This window comes from Cupressus sempervirens, chromosome 1, assembly GCF_028749045.1.
Source record: "Cupressus sempervirens isolate cs-2001-9-10 chromosome 1, ASM2874904v1, whole genome shotgun sequence".
NCBI lineage: Eukaryota > Viridiplantae > Streptophyta > Pinopsida > Cupressales > Cupressaceae > Cupressus > Cupressus sempervirens.
Window position 1 is genome coordinate 889,218,596 of NC_143118.1, and position 16,876 is coordinate 889,235,471.

A 16,876-nucleotide genomic window follows, 5' to 3' on the forward strand; every position below is an offset into this window, starting at 1 on the left:
TCAATCTTGGTAGTTGGCTTTGCGTCTCTTTTAAGCTATATTTTTTACTATATTATAGAAAGCATTTCTTTGACCATGTCTTTTATATAAATTATAAACATAATTCATTTGTAATTTATTAAAATTGTATCTCAAACTAGAAATAAGAATTATATTACTTATGGTCTTAGCTTGTAAGTGATCTTAAAAAATAAAATAAAAAAATTTAAAGATTTGAACCTTCTAAAATTATATTCTTTATTTTTTAACAAATGATCTTATTTAATCTTTGCATTAATCAAGATAAAAATACTTAATAAAAATCAAAGACATGTCGACAACATAATAAATTTAAAACATGTCCATTTACTTTTTATTATTAATATAATACATTAAAATAACAATTTAAAATATATTACAATGATTTGGGTTCAAATTTTCTTCCTTTAAGATACCATGTTACATACAATATTTTTTCATCATCCAATTTTGAATTCTATCAAAATAATTGATTCTAAAATAGACAATGTTATTATATAGCTCAAAGCCCTTCTTCACAAATAAATGCTCACAAAGCTTGAAAAAACTATTTGATATTAATTATTTTACCCAACTAATCAAATATAAACATAATAATGTCATTGACATACTCTTTTCAAACATATCGTTATGATAAATGAGTACATTTTTTTTTTCTTATGTATTCAGTTATTTCAACACCAAATTATTGTAACATTTGAGATGTGGTATTAATCTCTCCCATCTCTACATCTCTTGTTGGATTACTAAATTCACATTTTCTTATCTCTTTGTCTGCATTACCGAGTCTATTCCTTCTCTTGATCCTCTTTTGGCTTCTCTTGTACCATTCCATAATACCTTCTCTAATTCTCTCACTAAATAATGTCTTTTTGTGGTGGCTTACCATCTGAGTTCAATGAAAAAAGTGGTGTGAAACCCTCTATATTTAGGTAGGAACTTGACATTAGCAACATAAATTCTAATATTACAATAATAAAAATTCAAAGCTGATTGCTTATCACCTGAGAAACAAGGGCATAAAGTGGTAAGGTACTATAGCTACATAGAACTTGGACAATCAACCTGAAAAAACACATTTAGACAATTAATTTTATGATGAAACCATGATAAGAAAGATATGAAAAGTAAAAAAATATTTTTCAATAAGTTGACAATTTTTTGAGATAACATATGATCCTAAAACCTTTTTGTGGTGTAGGTGTTAGAAAATGAGTCTCATTCAAATTAAAAATGGACTAATCATCCAAAATATTATTACTTTAGTGGTAGGCAACCCAATAAGAAATGGGATGTTCAAATTCAACTCCTGACATGAAAAAAATTCAATAAGAAGATATTATAAAAAACCAAATTTAATTTGTTTTTCAATAAAATGCACTTAAAATGCATTTAATTTTGTCTTGAGATTATAGACCCAAAATTAAGAAGAAGAAAAATGATAACTCTTTTGTTTTGATATAAATCTAGGACCTTGACTAAGAGGGGTTCTGTACATGTAAAGGATACACACCGTTCACAATTTAAATGGTTTATGACTGTCAATAGAAATACAAACACCAACTTCAACAAGTCTTGGAATCACAAGATCCTAAGGAGAAGAATCCATTTCATTGATTTCATTATGATGCTATCTTATTGAATGTATATAGAACGATGTTATTTTTGGAAAAAAGTGTAACGTTAAAAGATTATAATTTGACTATGGTGGATATAACTTTCAACTATAATAGTGATGAATAATTTTTTTTAAATGATCTAATCATGAATTGTAAACAAATTGATAATACACTTTAAGGAATTGAGTGAAACATACCCGATTACAAGTCTAGGAATAATGTAATGAACTTTTCCCATTATGCAAGATCGAAAACCAAAAGTTATCTGCAAGAAGAATCCTTTACATTAAAAATTGTAAACTTGAAATTATATAAAATTAATTTATTTTGTTTTGGATTCTTACCCAAACCCAGAAGAAAAATGCTATTTCAAATGCATTCTGTGAAACAACGATAAACATAGTTATTTCTATTTATGCACATTCATAAAGAGTAAAATAATAATGAGGAACTATAACTATTGTGGTGTGTAAGGGTTAGTACTTTACCTGAAACAAAATGAATTGAATTAAATAAAGTAGTAGTTCAGGCCATTTGAACCAAAAGTGCTCATTTGAAGGACGAAGTTCTATTTCATCAGTTGTCCATACAGTGTGCTTTTGTCTGAATTCTTGGGCTAACTGAATCATTATATACTCTAGTTTTGTACCTAATGCAAACAAGAGCTATTCAAAGAAAACAATTGTCAGTTGAGCTATTTTTTTAATGTATAAGTACTTATAAATATACATTTGGAAAGGGGATAATAGTTAGATAGGATTCTATTATTGATATAAATATAATTAGTTCATCTATGATATCTTCAAGATTTGATGGTGAAAAAATATCTCTAATTTAACATGGTAAATTAAAAATATAAAAAATGAATAGTAAAGTACATAAAAAATAATATTTAAATAAAATATATTTTTAGTATTTGTGAAGTTTAATGTTTTAAATGTAGAATAAGTTTGACAAATTGGATAGGTCTCACATGGAAACACAACAAACAACCACACTATTCGAAGACCACATTTTATCAAGATCTATATTTTTGTGTATTATATATGCCATGTTATGCGTAATTATTTATGATATAATTTTTTTAAGAAACTTATTTTTATATTATTAAATAAAAATAAAAGTAACAACTCTTTTTTGTTCAATAAACTTACAAACTCTAACCTCCCTCCCATATACAATTAGGATTAGTTTCTTCTTTCAAATTGAGAGGGTAAGTTGTAAGATACCTTGAAAGTGATTTTTTTTCTCTACAATAATATTTTTATTTATTGAAATAAGGATTTTAGTACATAAGGTAAATACATCGAAGGGTACTTTTTTTATTGGTATATCAAAAGGGAATTTTAGCTACACCAATGGAGTCACTATCTTGAGAGTCCATGTAAGGTTGTCCCTTTCAAAAATAACCAACCTTACAGGCTTAAGTAAAAAATGCTGAGAAGGAAAAAATAAGAAGTAAACCAAATAATGAGAGCAAGAAATAGGCCATAGGGCCACCACTACATGAAAAACAAGTCTGAATACTTCTAATCCATCATGATACTACATTTAGGATTCAACATACTATTAGCTCTTATGCAGACGAAACCACTAGGAACAAAATTCTCTACAAGCAATCAAAAAAATTGTGGCAAACATGTTTAGGGCCTATTGATAACCTTGACCACCTGAGAAGATTAACCCACCAAACATGCATCACATCTTCCATTATCAGAATGGTCATAAAGATTTATTCAAACCAATCCCCATTATGTCCTAACTATCATTGCACTATGACTATGTTGAACAAGAACAAAAAATTTCCATCCATAATACAAATCAACCTACTTTTTTACCGAAAAAAAGAGCCATATAATATGTTGTGTCTTCTTGGGATAAATCACAGGCCATTAAGTTGCAAGCATGTATAGGTTTGCACACTAGGAAAAAACCAAAGGTTTTCATGTAGTGTGGAAAAATAATAGAACATTAAAATAACCATCACAACCATAACCAAATCTAATTCCCACTTAAGGGATGACTAGAAAACAAGGGCTTCATCTTATACCTCAAGGTAAAAAAACTTTATTTCACCCTTCTATCATTGTAATCATGTTAAATTTTACATCTTGAAGTCCTTGTGGAGTTGCCACTTGTGCTCTCATACTTTCTACAAGATTCTCCTCATCAAATTATGACCAAACCAAACTTTATTTTATTGTTTTAATGTTATTATCATAAATTTTGATTATTACTAGCAATTATAGGGCTTCCAACCCCTTCTAGCCTTCTTAGAATGACTGCATCTTTGACTTTCTACAAAGTGCCACACAAAAGGAGTAAGTTTCCTACCTAGAATTTTTTCTATACATGTTTCCTTTTTGACAAATTTTACTCCCTATCCTGGGACTAAAATGGATAACATTCTTCAAGTCCTAGCAAGGCTTCTTGTGGAGCCAACTAAAGCATCACATACCACACTATATCTTTAGGCTCTCCAAGTTATAGGGCCCAAGTTGTAATCATTGAGTACACATCCATATTTTTTCTGTGTTGATTATACTTGGAAGAACACCTCCTTTGATAGAAGTTCAATGAACTGTATGAGTTGGTGGTTCTTAAAATCAATCATGTTATCTATCCTAACTTTACCAACCAATCCATGGAATGGAATTTGTTGGTTAGTACATTCCAGGGAAAGTATTGAATCCATTATTTGTCACTACAAAACACCTTAGATAGACATAACAAGCCTTGTTTGATCATATTAAAGAGATGAAAAAGGTTGCAATTGGGCTGGCAAGTTATGATATCAATAGTTCAAGTCCCATCACCTTTTTTTCTCACATGTGACACATTCTACAAAGAGCTTTCTAGCCTAATCATAAATGAATTTTGAAATATATTCCTCTTTTGATTAAGGTTCAAGGAATTAGTTCATTATCATCTTGCCAATGTACATTTTGGAAATCTTCTATAACTACTTCATACATGTTAAATTGACATTCGATCTACTTCCATGTTGCCTGTGTGTTTTATGTGGGAAATTTTAAAGTATTACTTGGGGAGTAGTCACTTGTGGGTAGAGTTATTAAGAACTCTTAAGTATATTTTAATATTGTCTTTTCACACTTGGTTATTTTTTTAATATTTTATTATGGATTATTGAACTTCAAGAATTGGCATAATGGTACCTTTGTCATTAATATCAATGGGGAAGAGACATACATGAAAAAAACCTTTTGTATTTAGTTATTGATGTTACTTTGGGGACAAATATGGGAGAGATATGCATTCATGGGAGAATAGCATGAATGGGGGAGAGTATCTTTGTTGATTGTGTAAAGAAAATGAGGAAGAAATATATTTGGTATTTTTGGAACTTTGATGTTTTTCATCATATGTTTCCATCAATGCAAAAGGTGGATATTGTTGGCATGAATTCCTTAGGGAGATTTCTAGTATGCTTTGCAAGATGATTGAGTGACTATGTGTTGCTTTCATGACTTGGTTTGTCATTTATGTCAACATATCAACTTTGTAGATAGTTTAGGTAGAGTAGCAGAAACAATTTTGTTTGGCACAGTTCATGGATGTAGAAGTACATTAAGTGGGGTTAGCATTATATTCTTGGATGTGTATAGATTCTACATATATGTGTGTAGAAATATTTATGAAGTTATGCACAAGTTACATAAGTTTTGCAAAGAATTGGTTGCAGGCTAGTATATAGGAGACTATATATTGTTGTTCATGTTGTAGCTTATGATGGAGTTAAATCTTGTTTAGTGGGCTTTGATTTTGGTTAGAGACATGTTTGTAATGCTATATTCGAGATGAAAAAATTTGGTTTTCAATTTGTGAAGGATAACATATGGGTTATTCATTAGAGGTCAGTTGTGTTATGTTATTGATGTAATTTGTATTGTATTATGTGGAACTTAATTGTAATATCTTGTGATGGTCCTATATTATTAATTATACATTGGGGAAGCATTAAGGTTGACTCAATTAGTCATTAGGTGTTAATATAAAGGAAAAAGATTCCTTTGGTTGTAAATCATCATATGCGGTCATATGTAATGTAATAAGATTGTATGCAGAGTTGGATGCAAATTTTGTTGATGTTAGAGTAGAGATGGATGATGGTGATTTTTTGGAACTACAAAGGAACTGTATTGACAAGATAAGTTATTGTTTTAGTTAGTCCAATTTCTTGGATATGTTCTCCCTAATTGTTTAGTGAGAATAGTTCTAAAGAAATTTGGACAATGGGTTTAGTTGACTTCTTATCAACTCCTAATAGGGTTGGAATCTTTTGATAGAGATTTGAAGTATCTTAATAGGGACTCATATGTACTAATTGTATTTATTTGGGCCCTGAAAAGGTTACTTCCTTTTACAAGGAACTTTTATATTATTACATCATCTTGTGGATATCATTCCCATTGGGGTTTTCCCTCTTATCAAGGGTTTCCCTAGTTAACATATCTTGTGTTACTTCACATGGATACCATATTGTGTTTGTTATATATTTTGGTTATATGTTTCAGATATGATAAAGTTGATTTAAGTTATTTAAAGTGCATAACTAATTCAAACCCCCCCTCTTAGTTATACTGGTGGACTTTACTTTCTAACACTTCGAGGGTGGCCAGTTCCTAAATGATATTTAGAATGTAATGTTAAAGATTTCAAAGTGCCTATAATGATGAAATTGATGATAATTAACAAGTCCCCTTCTACATGAATTTTGGTTAACCCTAGTTTTTTGGAAGCTTTGATTGCAAACAAATATTCTTCTCCTTCTGCAACATTCTTTTTCCCATTCTAAATCCTCCCCGCCCTAGAGATATAATGTTTCCATTATCATTTCTAAGGATGAAACTTACACTTGATGGTCCTAGATTTCCTTTAGATGCTCCATCAAAATTACACTTCAACCATCTACTTTGTGGTTTTTACCAAATGATTGGGGCCTTAGGAAGAGGGGTATGATTAATGTTAGAGATCCCATTCATAGGAAAATGGGTTTATGGTAATCTAGTGTGACTCAAACCATGATTGATGTGTAGTACCAAGATCATTAGCCTAACACTACACCTCATGACTCGCCCACACAACAATTTAGCTACCCACTCACCCTTTTGTAGGTGATTTCTTTTTCACCAAATTGATAAGAACACAATTATTTATGTTTACAATAGTGAAAATTATATACCATACACTTTACTCCTTTTCTTTGCACTCACTTTAATCCAATTATTTTTTATCGAATGATAAGTTCACAAGAAAATTTATTTATGCTAATAGTCATTAAATAACTTGAGTTTTGATTATATTCATATCCACTTACTCATAGATATTAACCTCAAGCCTCAATTGTATCCATCTTATATCCTTTGAATAGATAATATTATTGTACATGTGCTTGATTAGATGATATAGTACAAGGCTAGTGCATCGCCAGAGGAGACGACCACACCCCTAGCTAAGAGTCACACAACAAAAACACAATAAAATACAACTGAAAATAACTCCCTTTATTGATAAAAAAAAATCCAATCTACATAAAATGAACATCAAACATTTTAGGTTGTAAGACCTTCTTATGATAACAATCAACTATATTGACATTGGCTATATCAGGTATACCAATAAAGTTTCATTGCAAGATCTAGCTAGGTTTTGAAGATATTAATTTTTTTTTGGCATAAAAGTAAAAAAATATTTGAGCTTATTTTAAAAGGCTTTAGAGGCTCTTAGAGGAGGTAAAATCTCACCTGACCAACATTTTGTAGAATACTATTATAGAGAACTCCCTTCCATTTTGTTAATGAAGCTATAATAAACAATTGAATCAAGAGTTATGGCCACAATAAGTTGCACTACATAGAATAGAAAAAAATAAGATTCCTTCAAACAATTGCTTGAGTTCCAAAAAAATGTTTAGGGCCTATTCCAATGTAAAAAATGCAAAGGATAATATTTAGATGGTTGGCCTTTAAAATTTTGAGTTGGAATTTCTAGAACCTTCTAGGGAAGTTAAAAGTCTCCTATATAAATAAGGTCATAGGGTTCTCTAGGGTCATTCTAATTTTGTATATGGTGTATCTATCTTGCATATTATTTTAAAGTGAATTCCCATGTAGCTGTACCATATCATATTTCTAAATAATATAATCTCATTTTATTTAAGATGATAGAAATAAAGTTTTCATGTTCTTTTAATTTCTCACTTGCAATTTTTCATTTAATTCTTCATTTTATCATGTGTATTAGTAAGGGGAGTGCCATTCATCAAGAAGAAAAAGAAAGGAAACCCTAGTGGGCATCCTTCTAGCTACACTGGATACCTTCCATTAGATTCCACTAACATCTTTAAAGGAAATATAGTATCTCCTTACTGCCATCCCCATCATTCTCCTAAAGGTCCCTTTGGAGAAGAAAAATCATTGTGGCAGTAGTGTACATCACTCAAGTACCAAATATTCCAACCCTTCACATATTTATCTAGGAATTGTACCTCCTATATTTATTGGGATAGCCTTCAATAACCAAGACAGTCATTAAAGGTTGATAAAATATCCCTTAGATTATCTATATTCTCCTTTGTCTCTTCAAGGATATGAAAAATGTATAGAATGTTTTTATTTCTAATTAATCATTTCACTTCATTAGCCCATTTGAACTTTTTTATCTTTAGTCCAAGAACTACACCCATAGCTGAATCCACTATGAAACCCCTAATGAAACCCCCACAACATTACCTACACCACAATCCTAATCTACTACAAAACCCTAGTCAAACCCTTTGAAAATTTTCTCTTCCTAGTTTGTCCTTTTACCTCTCATTTTTATGTTATGTATTCATGTTGATAAGTATTTTTTGGCTATAATTGTTTATCTATCATAGTTTAAATTATAATGGATGAATTTGTCTCTTAAATTGGTGTTACTATAAAAATTACTTGAAATTTGATTTTGACATCTATAATATAAATGATGCAATTGATCAAAATATTATTTAAAAAGGATTTTTCAATCTAATTTACTCTAAAACTATCATTAATATTACCTAGACATTATTTTAGAATGTAGGACTTAGGAATCTCTCCCATAAATTCTGGTGCACTATGCAACATTTTAATGTGACTAATGATGTTGGTGTGACTTTACCTCTTGTACCACATAGACTGAGACAGACTAGACTTTGTGACCTCATGCCAACCATAGGAATGTTTTACTAATTGAGCTATATCCAAATGTTAGGAATAAAAATGCACACCATATAACTGGGGGATTTATCCATTGACCAAATTAAAATATTAATCCATCCATCACTTATTAGATCTATAAGCCTAAATATAATAGAAAGAAAATCACACCATAACACATAACAACATATTTTTTTACATGGAAACCTTGTTAAGGGAAAAACCATGAAGAGGATAAAACCCTCTAGATGATGCACTAGAACATATAAAAACTTGTTAAATGTTGATGGAGAATACACATGCATTCAGGTGCTTAATTGGAGCTCACTTCTCTATTACAACAAGTGAAACAACCCTAATTTGAACACTACAAATAGGTATTCAATACTTCATTGAAATGATCTAACTGAAAGCATCAACTATGCTAATATGATTCATTTTAAGAAAATATTATATTCCACTCATGCCTCTTTTCAATCCAATTTGATCTCTATCACTAGTCCAATCTTTATATCACATTCTTTCTATTATCTCTCATCCATTTGTGTTACACACACACACATTTGCACACAATGCCAAATTCACTATTTTATACAAGTATCTAATACTTATTAGGTTGGCTCAATATGCGAGCTAATTAAAAAGTAATTTACATAAATTAATATTGAATAATACACTATCTAATAATACATTATCATCCAATATTTGATCATAATAATCTAATCAACATGTTTCTTTGTTGAGTCAACCATGCAATAAATTTCCTTCCATTGTCCAATTAGAAAATAATATATCAATCATCAATCTTCAAGAAAATCCATAGATAAATGTAAATTTGTGTCTTCACTATGTAAGATAAATTGCATACCAAAATTATACTCCACCAAAACTCACCAAATGGTATACTAAACCTCTATCTGAAATAGTTCTTAGTAAATACTATCATCAACTAGTCTTTAGAAAATATTCTATAACTTATCCCTATCAAGAAAAAATACATTTGATGGAAAACATGGCATGTAGACTCACCAAAAATCATCCCAGAATGTTCTTTGGCTCAAGCTTAACAAACTATGTCTTCAACAAAAATCTTTTTGCACTATTCATCAATAGGAACACTGTTTGATAGACATATATGTTGACATCAACGATAAAATATTAATACCAAAAATAACCAAAAATAATTTCGAATAGGAATTTTTAACAATCTCCCAACACCCAAGACCCTATTAGCCCCTTTTCAGGGATATAATTTTTCTACCTCATAGTCTTTCCTTATGTAGAATAGTCATGTATTTATTTTATTCAAGCATTCCTTGTGTTGTGAAAATACCCTATGACATGAAACCCTTGTCATCATTCTAATTTTGAATTACCTTTTAGCGACTTAAGGGAAGGGACTTGTTATCATAGTGAAGGGGCCTTTTTCTTTTTTGTGTGTTTTTCCTAAGTGATTACATTAAGTTGCTATACATTCTTTCCAAGGGCATTAGTTTATGAGTCATGCGAGGGCATTTTCCTCATTAAAGTGGGTCATGTTAGCACACCAAAAAATTAAAAAATAAATAAAAGGATGTTATGCAGACCCAAATGTTTTATCCATATGGCATCATGCTATTTGTTAAAAATGTTCTTAGATAATTGAGTGGACCCATGATGTATCTCCTTCCTCCATCGTCAGAAATAATAGATCACACACTTATCGTATTGTCACTTCTACAAGGGGAATCCTACTTAGAAAAAGTGATTATATGAGGTACAAACACATGTCCCTAAAAAGATCTTCTATGTGTAGTCTTCTTTGGTCAAATCTAGAAGATCTGATGCTTGTCACATTTTTGTTATAAAAAGATGCAAATAGTTTAATTTTTGTGACAAAGAGACATAACAATGCGTATCTACAGGGTGGGACTGAAAGTGAGAGATAATAAATTTTTCTACATCTACATCCCAATGAATACCACATGTTAGGATCTCAAGAAGTAGAATGTTTTTTGAAGCAACATGTGAGTAGACACATTTGGACTATCAGATCTTGATAGATTTGATAACTGTCACATTGTCAGTTTTAAGAATTGCGTATTTTTTAATCTAATGCAACAAAGCAATGTAGTGACATGTATCCTACAAATGACACATGGTTAAGCTAATACATTAAGGATAAAATTATTAAATCATGTTCAAATATGTGTACAGGTGTGAGCTATTTTTCTATGGAGTAGTGCATAATATTTTTATTTTGGGCATTGTTAGATCATTTGGATCAACGGTTGTCACTTCGTGATTTTTAGAAGGTAAGTGATGTTTAAGAAAAGTGACAAAGTGAAAAAATGATGCATGTCTCTAGTGGGGATAGACACAGATGCTAAAAGAACCAAGCTTGTAATAAATCATCAAGTGTTTGTATACAGGGCAAGTGTGAAATCTATATAGGAGGAATCAAATATATCTTTTGGAGCATTCAATGTGATTGGATCACATAGACATCACTTTGTCATTTTGGGAAGGTGCAAGATGTTTAAGAAAAGTGACATAACAACATTTGGATACATGTCTGAGATGGTCTCAATTGTAGTTATTTTAAATTTTTTTCCCAACTGTCAGATCAAAAGAAGATTTGAGATGGTCACATTATCATTATAAAAGGGTGCTCACTATTTAAATTTTGTGACAAAGAGATAATGTGCCATGTGTCTTGGGGAATTTAATGGTTAGAAAGGGGCCTGCACTGTTGAGTTGGTCTGCAGTTGTCAACATATCATTGGTTTGATTTCCCTGTCATCTCTGGAAGGATGATTCAACACATATAGACATAATTGAGATCATGGATTTATATCTTAATTGATGACCTAGTTTCAAAGTTGATTACAACTCATTTTAGATCTGTTTGTCCATGATATTGACATCAAATTAATTCAAAATTTGTGATCTTTATGAGGATTTATTCTTCCCACAAAATTTGAATAAGTGCTTTATTTGAGTGTGGTGAATTATAAAATGTGAGTTCATTTGGAGAAGAACAATGCTAGAAGAGATTGGAGAAGGAGCTAGGGTTTTTCAGAAGGTGCTACAACAAGTATATACTCAAAACTAGTAAGTTTCTTGCCATAATTTATAGAATTTACTTTTAAAGAAAAGTTAAAGTTCTGATCCTCTATGGGTGAGACATTCTGTAAACCCTAAAAAATAATGTCACCCCAAAAAGAATTCATCGAGAAGATAAATTATCAGAAGAGGAGTATCTATGATGATTTCTTAGAATAATTAGACATGTCTACTAAAGATTTTGTTAAGGGTAAAAAGCTCATCCCCAATTCACCATGGTCACAAATTGCTAAGGGTTTATATGATAAGGGTAATTGGATTAGAGATGCTAGGATGACCAAAGTGGCTGGGAACTTTTGATGAAGGGTGCTCCCCTTAATACCATAAACACATAATAGAAACAAAGAAATAACAACAATTTGCAAGAAAAAAAATGGGTTTCTTATTACTACCGCAAATGCAAAATTATAGAATTCAAGATTACAATATGCTAACCCACATAGGCACCTTCATTATAGTATTCTACAAGACAAACCTGTGAACTATCACCTAGAGCTATCCTAGACAATGTTCATGCATTTCTTAAATAGGAAATTTTATGCTACCCAAGAAGGTTCTAGACACTCAAACTTAGTACCTAGGGCCAACATACCCTAACACTACATATAAAGTTGACCAAATACACTTTGGACATTTATTTTGGAAGTTTTGATCAGCCTAACTTTGGAAGGCCAGAAATCTCAAATTGTCGCTTGGCTATTATAACCACTCTTCAGAAACCTCATCTTTTGATCTACAGGCTTGAATCTGGGCAAGTGCCCATTTGTCTAGTTTTTGAGCCTAACTTAGGCACTTTAAGGCCTTTAACAGTGATCCTAAAGTTTTTATACCAAAGTTACAAACCAAAAATCCATAATAAATCCATGAATAAGCATTATATGTCATTGAGCCTCAACAGGTAGGCTGATATATCGAAGATGAATATCCACCTCTGAAATTAGGACATTACAAGCTTGTACAATTGACTTACTAAGTAGCAAGCCTCTATAGACAACAACTCTACATTAAGAAAACCCTTATTCAAATAGCTAAAATGAAATATTTTTGGCTCATGCAAGATTTCCCTTACACCTAGGATGCTCCTGCATCAACTTTTCAAGAAATGGTTCTCTTAGAGAAACCTAGGTGCCCGATATAAAAATTTATGGAATTTTGACTTGGGAAAACTGGTTGTCCTAGGATTTTTCATGGATTCAGACCTCTTAACCCTACTTGCAAGAATATATGAACCTATTCTTCATTTAGTAAGAAATCATGTTGGAATTAGCTTATTTAAGGTCACAACATAGGAGATTAGTGAGGTTTTCATGCCGCAACCACCCTCAGTCCTTCATTATTCTATTGATTTTTAGAAATTGCAAGAAGTATATGAAGCTCAGAGGATATATCTTAGAAGTGGGCCCTTGAAAAAACATTTTGTAAAGATTAGTCATTTTTAACTTTGGTTTACTAGCCACCTTAGAACCATTATTGAAGAAATATTTCAATCGTCGTGCCCAAGCTATATTTATGTCTCTATATAAAGTTTTTGGTGAGGATGACAAAGATTATATGCATGTTACCTTACATGATGGTTCAGATTCTATAGTATGGGATGGATGTGATTTTTTATTTTGCCTCTTATCTTGCTAAGGAAATTCACAATGGCTTGATTGGGATTGATAAAGGAAAGGTTCAAAAACCATTTACGTGGTATTCTATACTTATAAATATGTGCTTGTTGAAGGGAGCTTCCTATTTTGAGAAGGAGATGAAATTGGTAAAAGAATATGATGTGGAGAAATTGGTAAAAGAATAGGATGTGGAGAAATTGTCTATCCAACTTTGGAGTACATATATGTCATGGGATAGAATAGATGTCAGTTTCATGAGATTTGCTAGATATTTTGCTTCCAAAATGAGGGCCTTGTGATCTCCTAATAACCTAGAGTTCCTAAGGCATTGATGGAACTAATCAGACCAAAAGAGTTTGCTACAGGTATGAAAATGAGGCATAATTGGGAAGACATTATCCCTTATTCAATTTCCACCATATTTAGTGTTTATGGTTTTCCAAGAACCCCACATGTGCTACCCTACCAAGTTCCTCACAAGATTAGTGTTGAAAAATTTCTATGGCAAATTGGAGGACTAGAGGAAGAAGAATTGACAAATAGATCAAGAGGTACAATTTTCCCTAGTTACACTATTGCACATCAATTTTTGATCACCAAGGGAGGATGGAAATACTTGGAAATTTTTTTGGAGCCTTACAATATGGCAAGGGCTCATGCAAGGTTGTTAGATCTTGAGGGATTTTATTAAATGTTTAAGAAAAGAACCAAAGCTAAAGGACATACTTATGAATTTTATTACCCTAAAGATATCATTAGAAATAAGTTTTCCTTATAAGAAGAGGAGACAAAAAAGGAACAAGAAAGATATATATTTTATTAATGCTTTTGATAGGAAGTATGATCCTTTAAGAGATGCAAAGTTTTGGAGTGACAAATTGAACAAATTAATGACACACTTTGCTAAAATCATTAAAGTTATGAATGAGAAGAGAGTTGCCTTGATAAATGAGCATCCTAAGTAGGAAAAGGAATTGATGCAAAGATTTTCTATGGCCCCTTCCATGGTCCCAAGAAAATATTCCTTTCAAAGGAGAGAAGGATATATAGTTGTGAGAAAAATTGGAGACGATGCAAGTAAGGGAAAAGAGATACAAGGTAGGCCTTCACTTCCTCATACAAAAGGTGCTTCCCCTACACCAGTGTATAAGAGACCTCTCTCAAAGAGTCCCTCTACTAAAAATACTTCTAAGAAATAGAAAGTAGAAGAGGGCACTCTATGTAGAATATAACTGTACTCACCCTCACAAACGCCTATGCATTTTGAAAGTAAACAAGAAGTTCTTGAGCATTTGGGGAAAATGGGAAGCCAATGTAACATTATTGTAACTACTCCTAAATTAGAAGAAGGAATATTACAAGAACCTCCAATGATAGCCATGGATCTCATAGTAGAGAACTTCAAAGTTAAGTAGTTGGATCCTATGGTAGAATAAGCTTGTGAACAATTTTTATCAAATAATTTTGTTAAGTCTAGGGCTTTTGTTCAATTTTCTTGGAGATCAAGCATATAAAATTTTGAGGCTAGGTGTAAAAAGAGGAAAGAAAAGAAACCAAATAAAGAGGAATCTATTATAAGAGATGGGGTAAAAGAGGAATTGATAAAGGATTTCAATAAAATAACTCCAAAACAAGGTAGGATGATGATAAAGGAATCATGTGTATTAATCCTTCATAAATGAGACATTGTTGATCCTATGGTATTTGATACCATAAGAATAGAATAAAATACAAGAGAAAAAACATAGAAAGAAGCTCAACATGCCTCTAGAGGGGTAAAGTACAATGAACATCATGTGGCCTTGGTGATATGGTCCTTACAAAAGAAAGACAATTCTAGGAAACAAGAGGCCTTTGACACAAACCAAGTAGGAAGCTTAATGGTGGCAAGAGTTGGAGAGATGGATAATGAATAAGATGCCTAAATGAATAAAGAAATGGAAAATTTTTCCCTAGCTACTATTAGGAAAGAAATAAAAGATTCATTGATTTAAATATCAAATATGAAAAGGTATTGGAGGCCTATGATGAGAGTGGGATAAAGATTAGTGAGATGGATCCAAAAGGCACTCGCTAGGTATGAGAAACAATTGGGAGGATAAAGGTTGGTAGGTGAGTCTTCTCAAATGATGATTGCCTCTTTGCTAGCTCCACCACCCCCTATTGGCCCAATTGATAAGCTCCCTCAAAGTCCTTTATATGTTAAAGAACCATTTGATGAGGGAATTAAGCAAGAAAAAAGTAAACTTAGAACAACACAAATTGAGGTGGTGCAAAGATATGAATAAACAATAAGAGACACCATTTTGAAATTTGCATTTGATATTGATACCAGATTGCTCTACCATGGGATATCAAAACTTATGGCTATCAAGAGATCTCTTAGTGAAAGTGAGGGTATGTTGAGATAGGTTTTTTATAAATGGGTCAGTAGAGAAGAAGAGTTGGGTCACATATCTGTAATTATTATAGATAAACCCCAGGTTGAAGACTTAATTGAAAAGACTTATGATCAGGTAGCAACCTTGGTAAAATTTGATATAAATAGGGAGTTATTATTAGAGGAGGGAAAGATTTTATCTTTACAAGTATGAAAATACAAGTTTTGATCTCTTCCCTTTGACCTTCAAAAGTGAATGAGATCTAAAGACTTATAAAGAGTGAGATGAAGGATTGTGTGCTCTTCTTAATATTAGGATGAATGACATAATAAAAAATGATGATAATTCTTTATTTACAAAGACTGTATAGGAGATTGTAGAAGGAAGTATTTTTAAAAATTATCTAAACTTTGAAATAAAATAGTTTAAGGCTAAATGGAAAGATATTTCAAACAAAGAAAATAAATTTATAGAATTTAATTGGCCTAATGATACTATTTATAATGATTGGGTAACAAAGTGTGCTCCCAAAAAAAGACCCCTAGGTGGCAGTTGATGACTAGGATCAAGGTCAAGAAGAGATAGAAAAAGATACACCACCACATAAGGATGTTACCCAAGAAATAACAAAGATGATTAGACCCAAGGTAAAGATGAAACAAAAAATGTTGTACAACCACCTAAAGATGTGACCCAAAAAGTAGAAAATGACAGTTAGACAATAGGTTGGGGGAAAATAGTAGATGCCAAAAGAGGGAAGGTAGTTATCCAAAATAGGGTATCTTACTTTTGTGGTTCATCCACTATGGATACACTTAAAAAAAAAAACAAGAAACTGCTCTTGAAGATTCACAATGATAGTTGTGGTTCCTCTAAACTATTTTCTACTTTTCTTGTTTGTAAAGTGTTGCCACATTTTTAGTTCTCCATTCTTGAACTTC

At 31.5% G+C, this 16,876-nt stretch overlaps 1 protein-coding gene across 2 annotated transcripts in view; it reads right to left on the bottom strand.

Annotated features, from left to right (window-relative positions):
• Nucleotides 1–556: 556 nt before the first annotated feature.
• The window catches only part of LOC149580707 (MLO-like protein 1), a 406,166-nt gene continuing 389,846 nt past the window's right edge, over nt 557–16,876 (bottom strand). For both annotated transcript variants that reach the window (XM_089814525.1, XM_089814517.1), the window contains exons 11-15: nt 2,126–2,302; nt 1,982–2,017; nt 1,835–1,902; nt 1,023–1,083; nt 557–907 (exon numbers count right to left, since the gene is read on the bottom strand). In XM_089814525.1, coding sequence (XP_089670651.1) covers nt 704–907; nt 1,023–1,083; nt 1,835–1,902; nt 1,982–2,017; nt 2,126–2,302 — 546 coding nt within the window. In that variant the 3' untranslated portion in view covers nt 557–703. The remainder of the gene's footprint in view (nt 908–1,022; nt 1,084–1,834; nt 1,903–1,981; nt 2,018–2,125; nt 2,303–16,876) is intronic.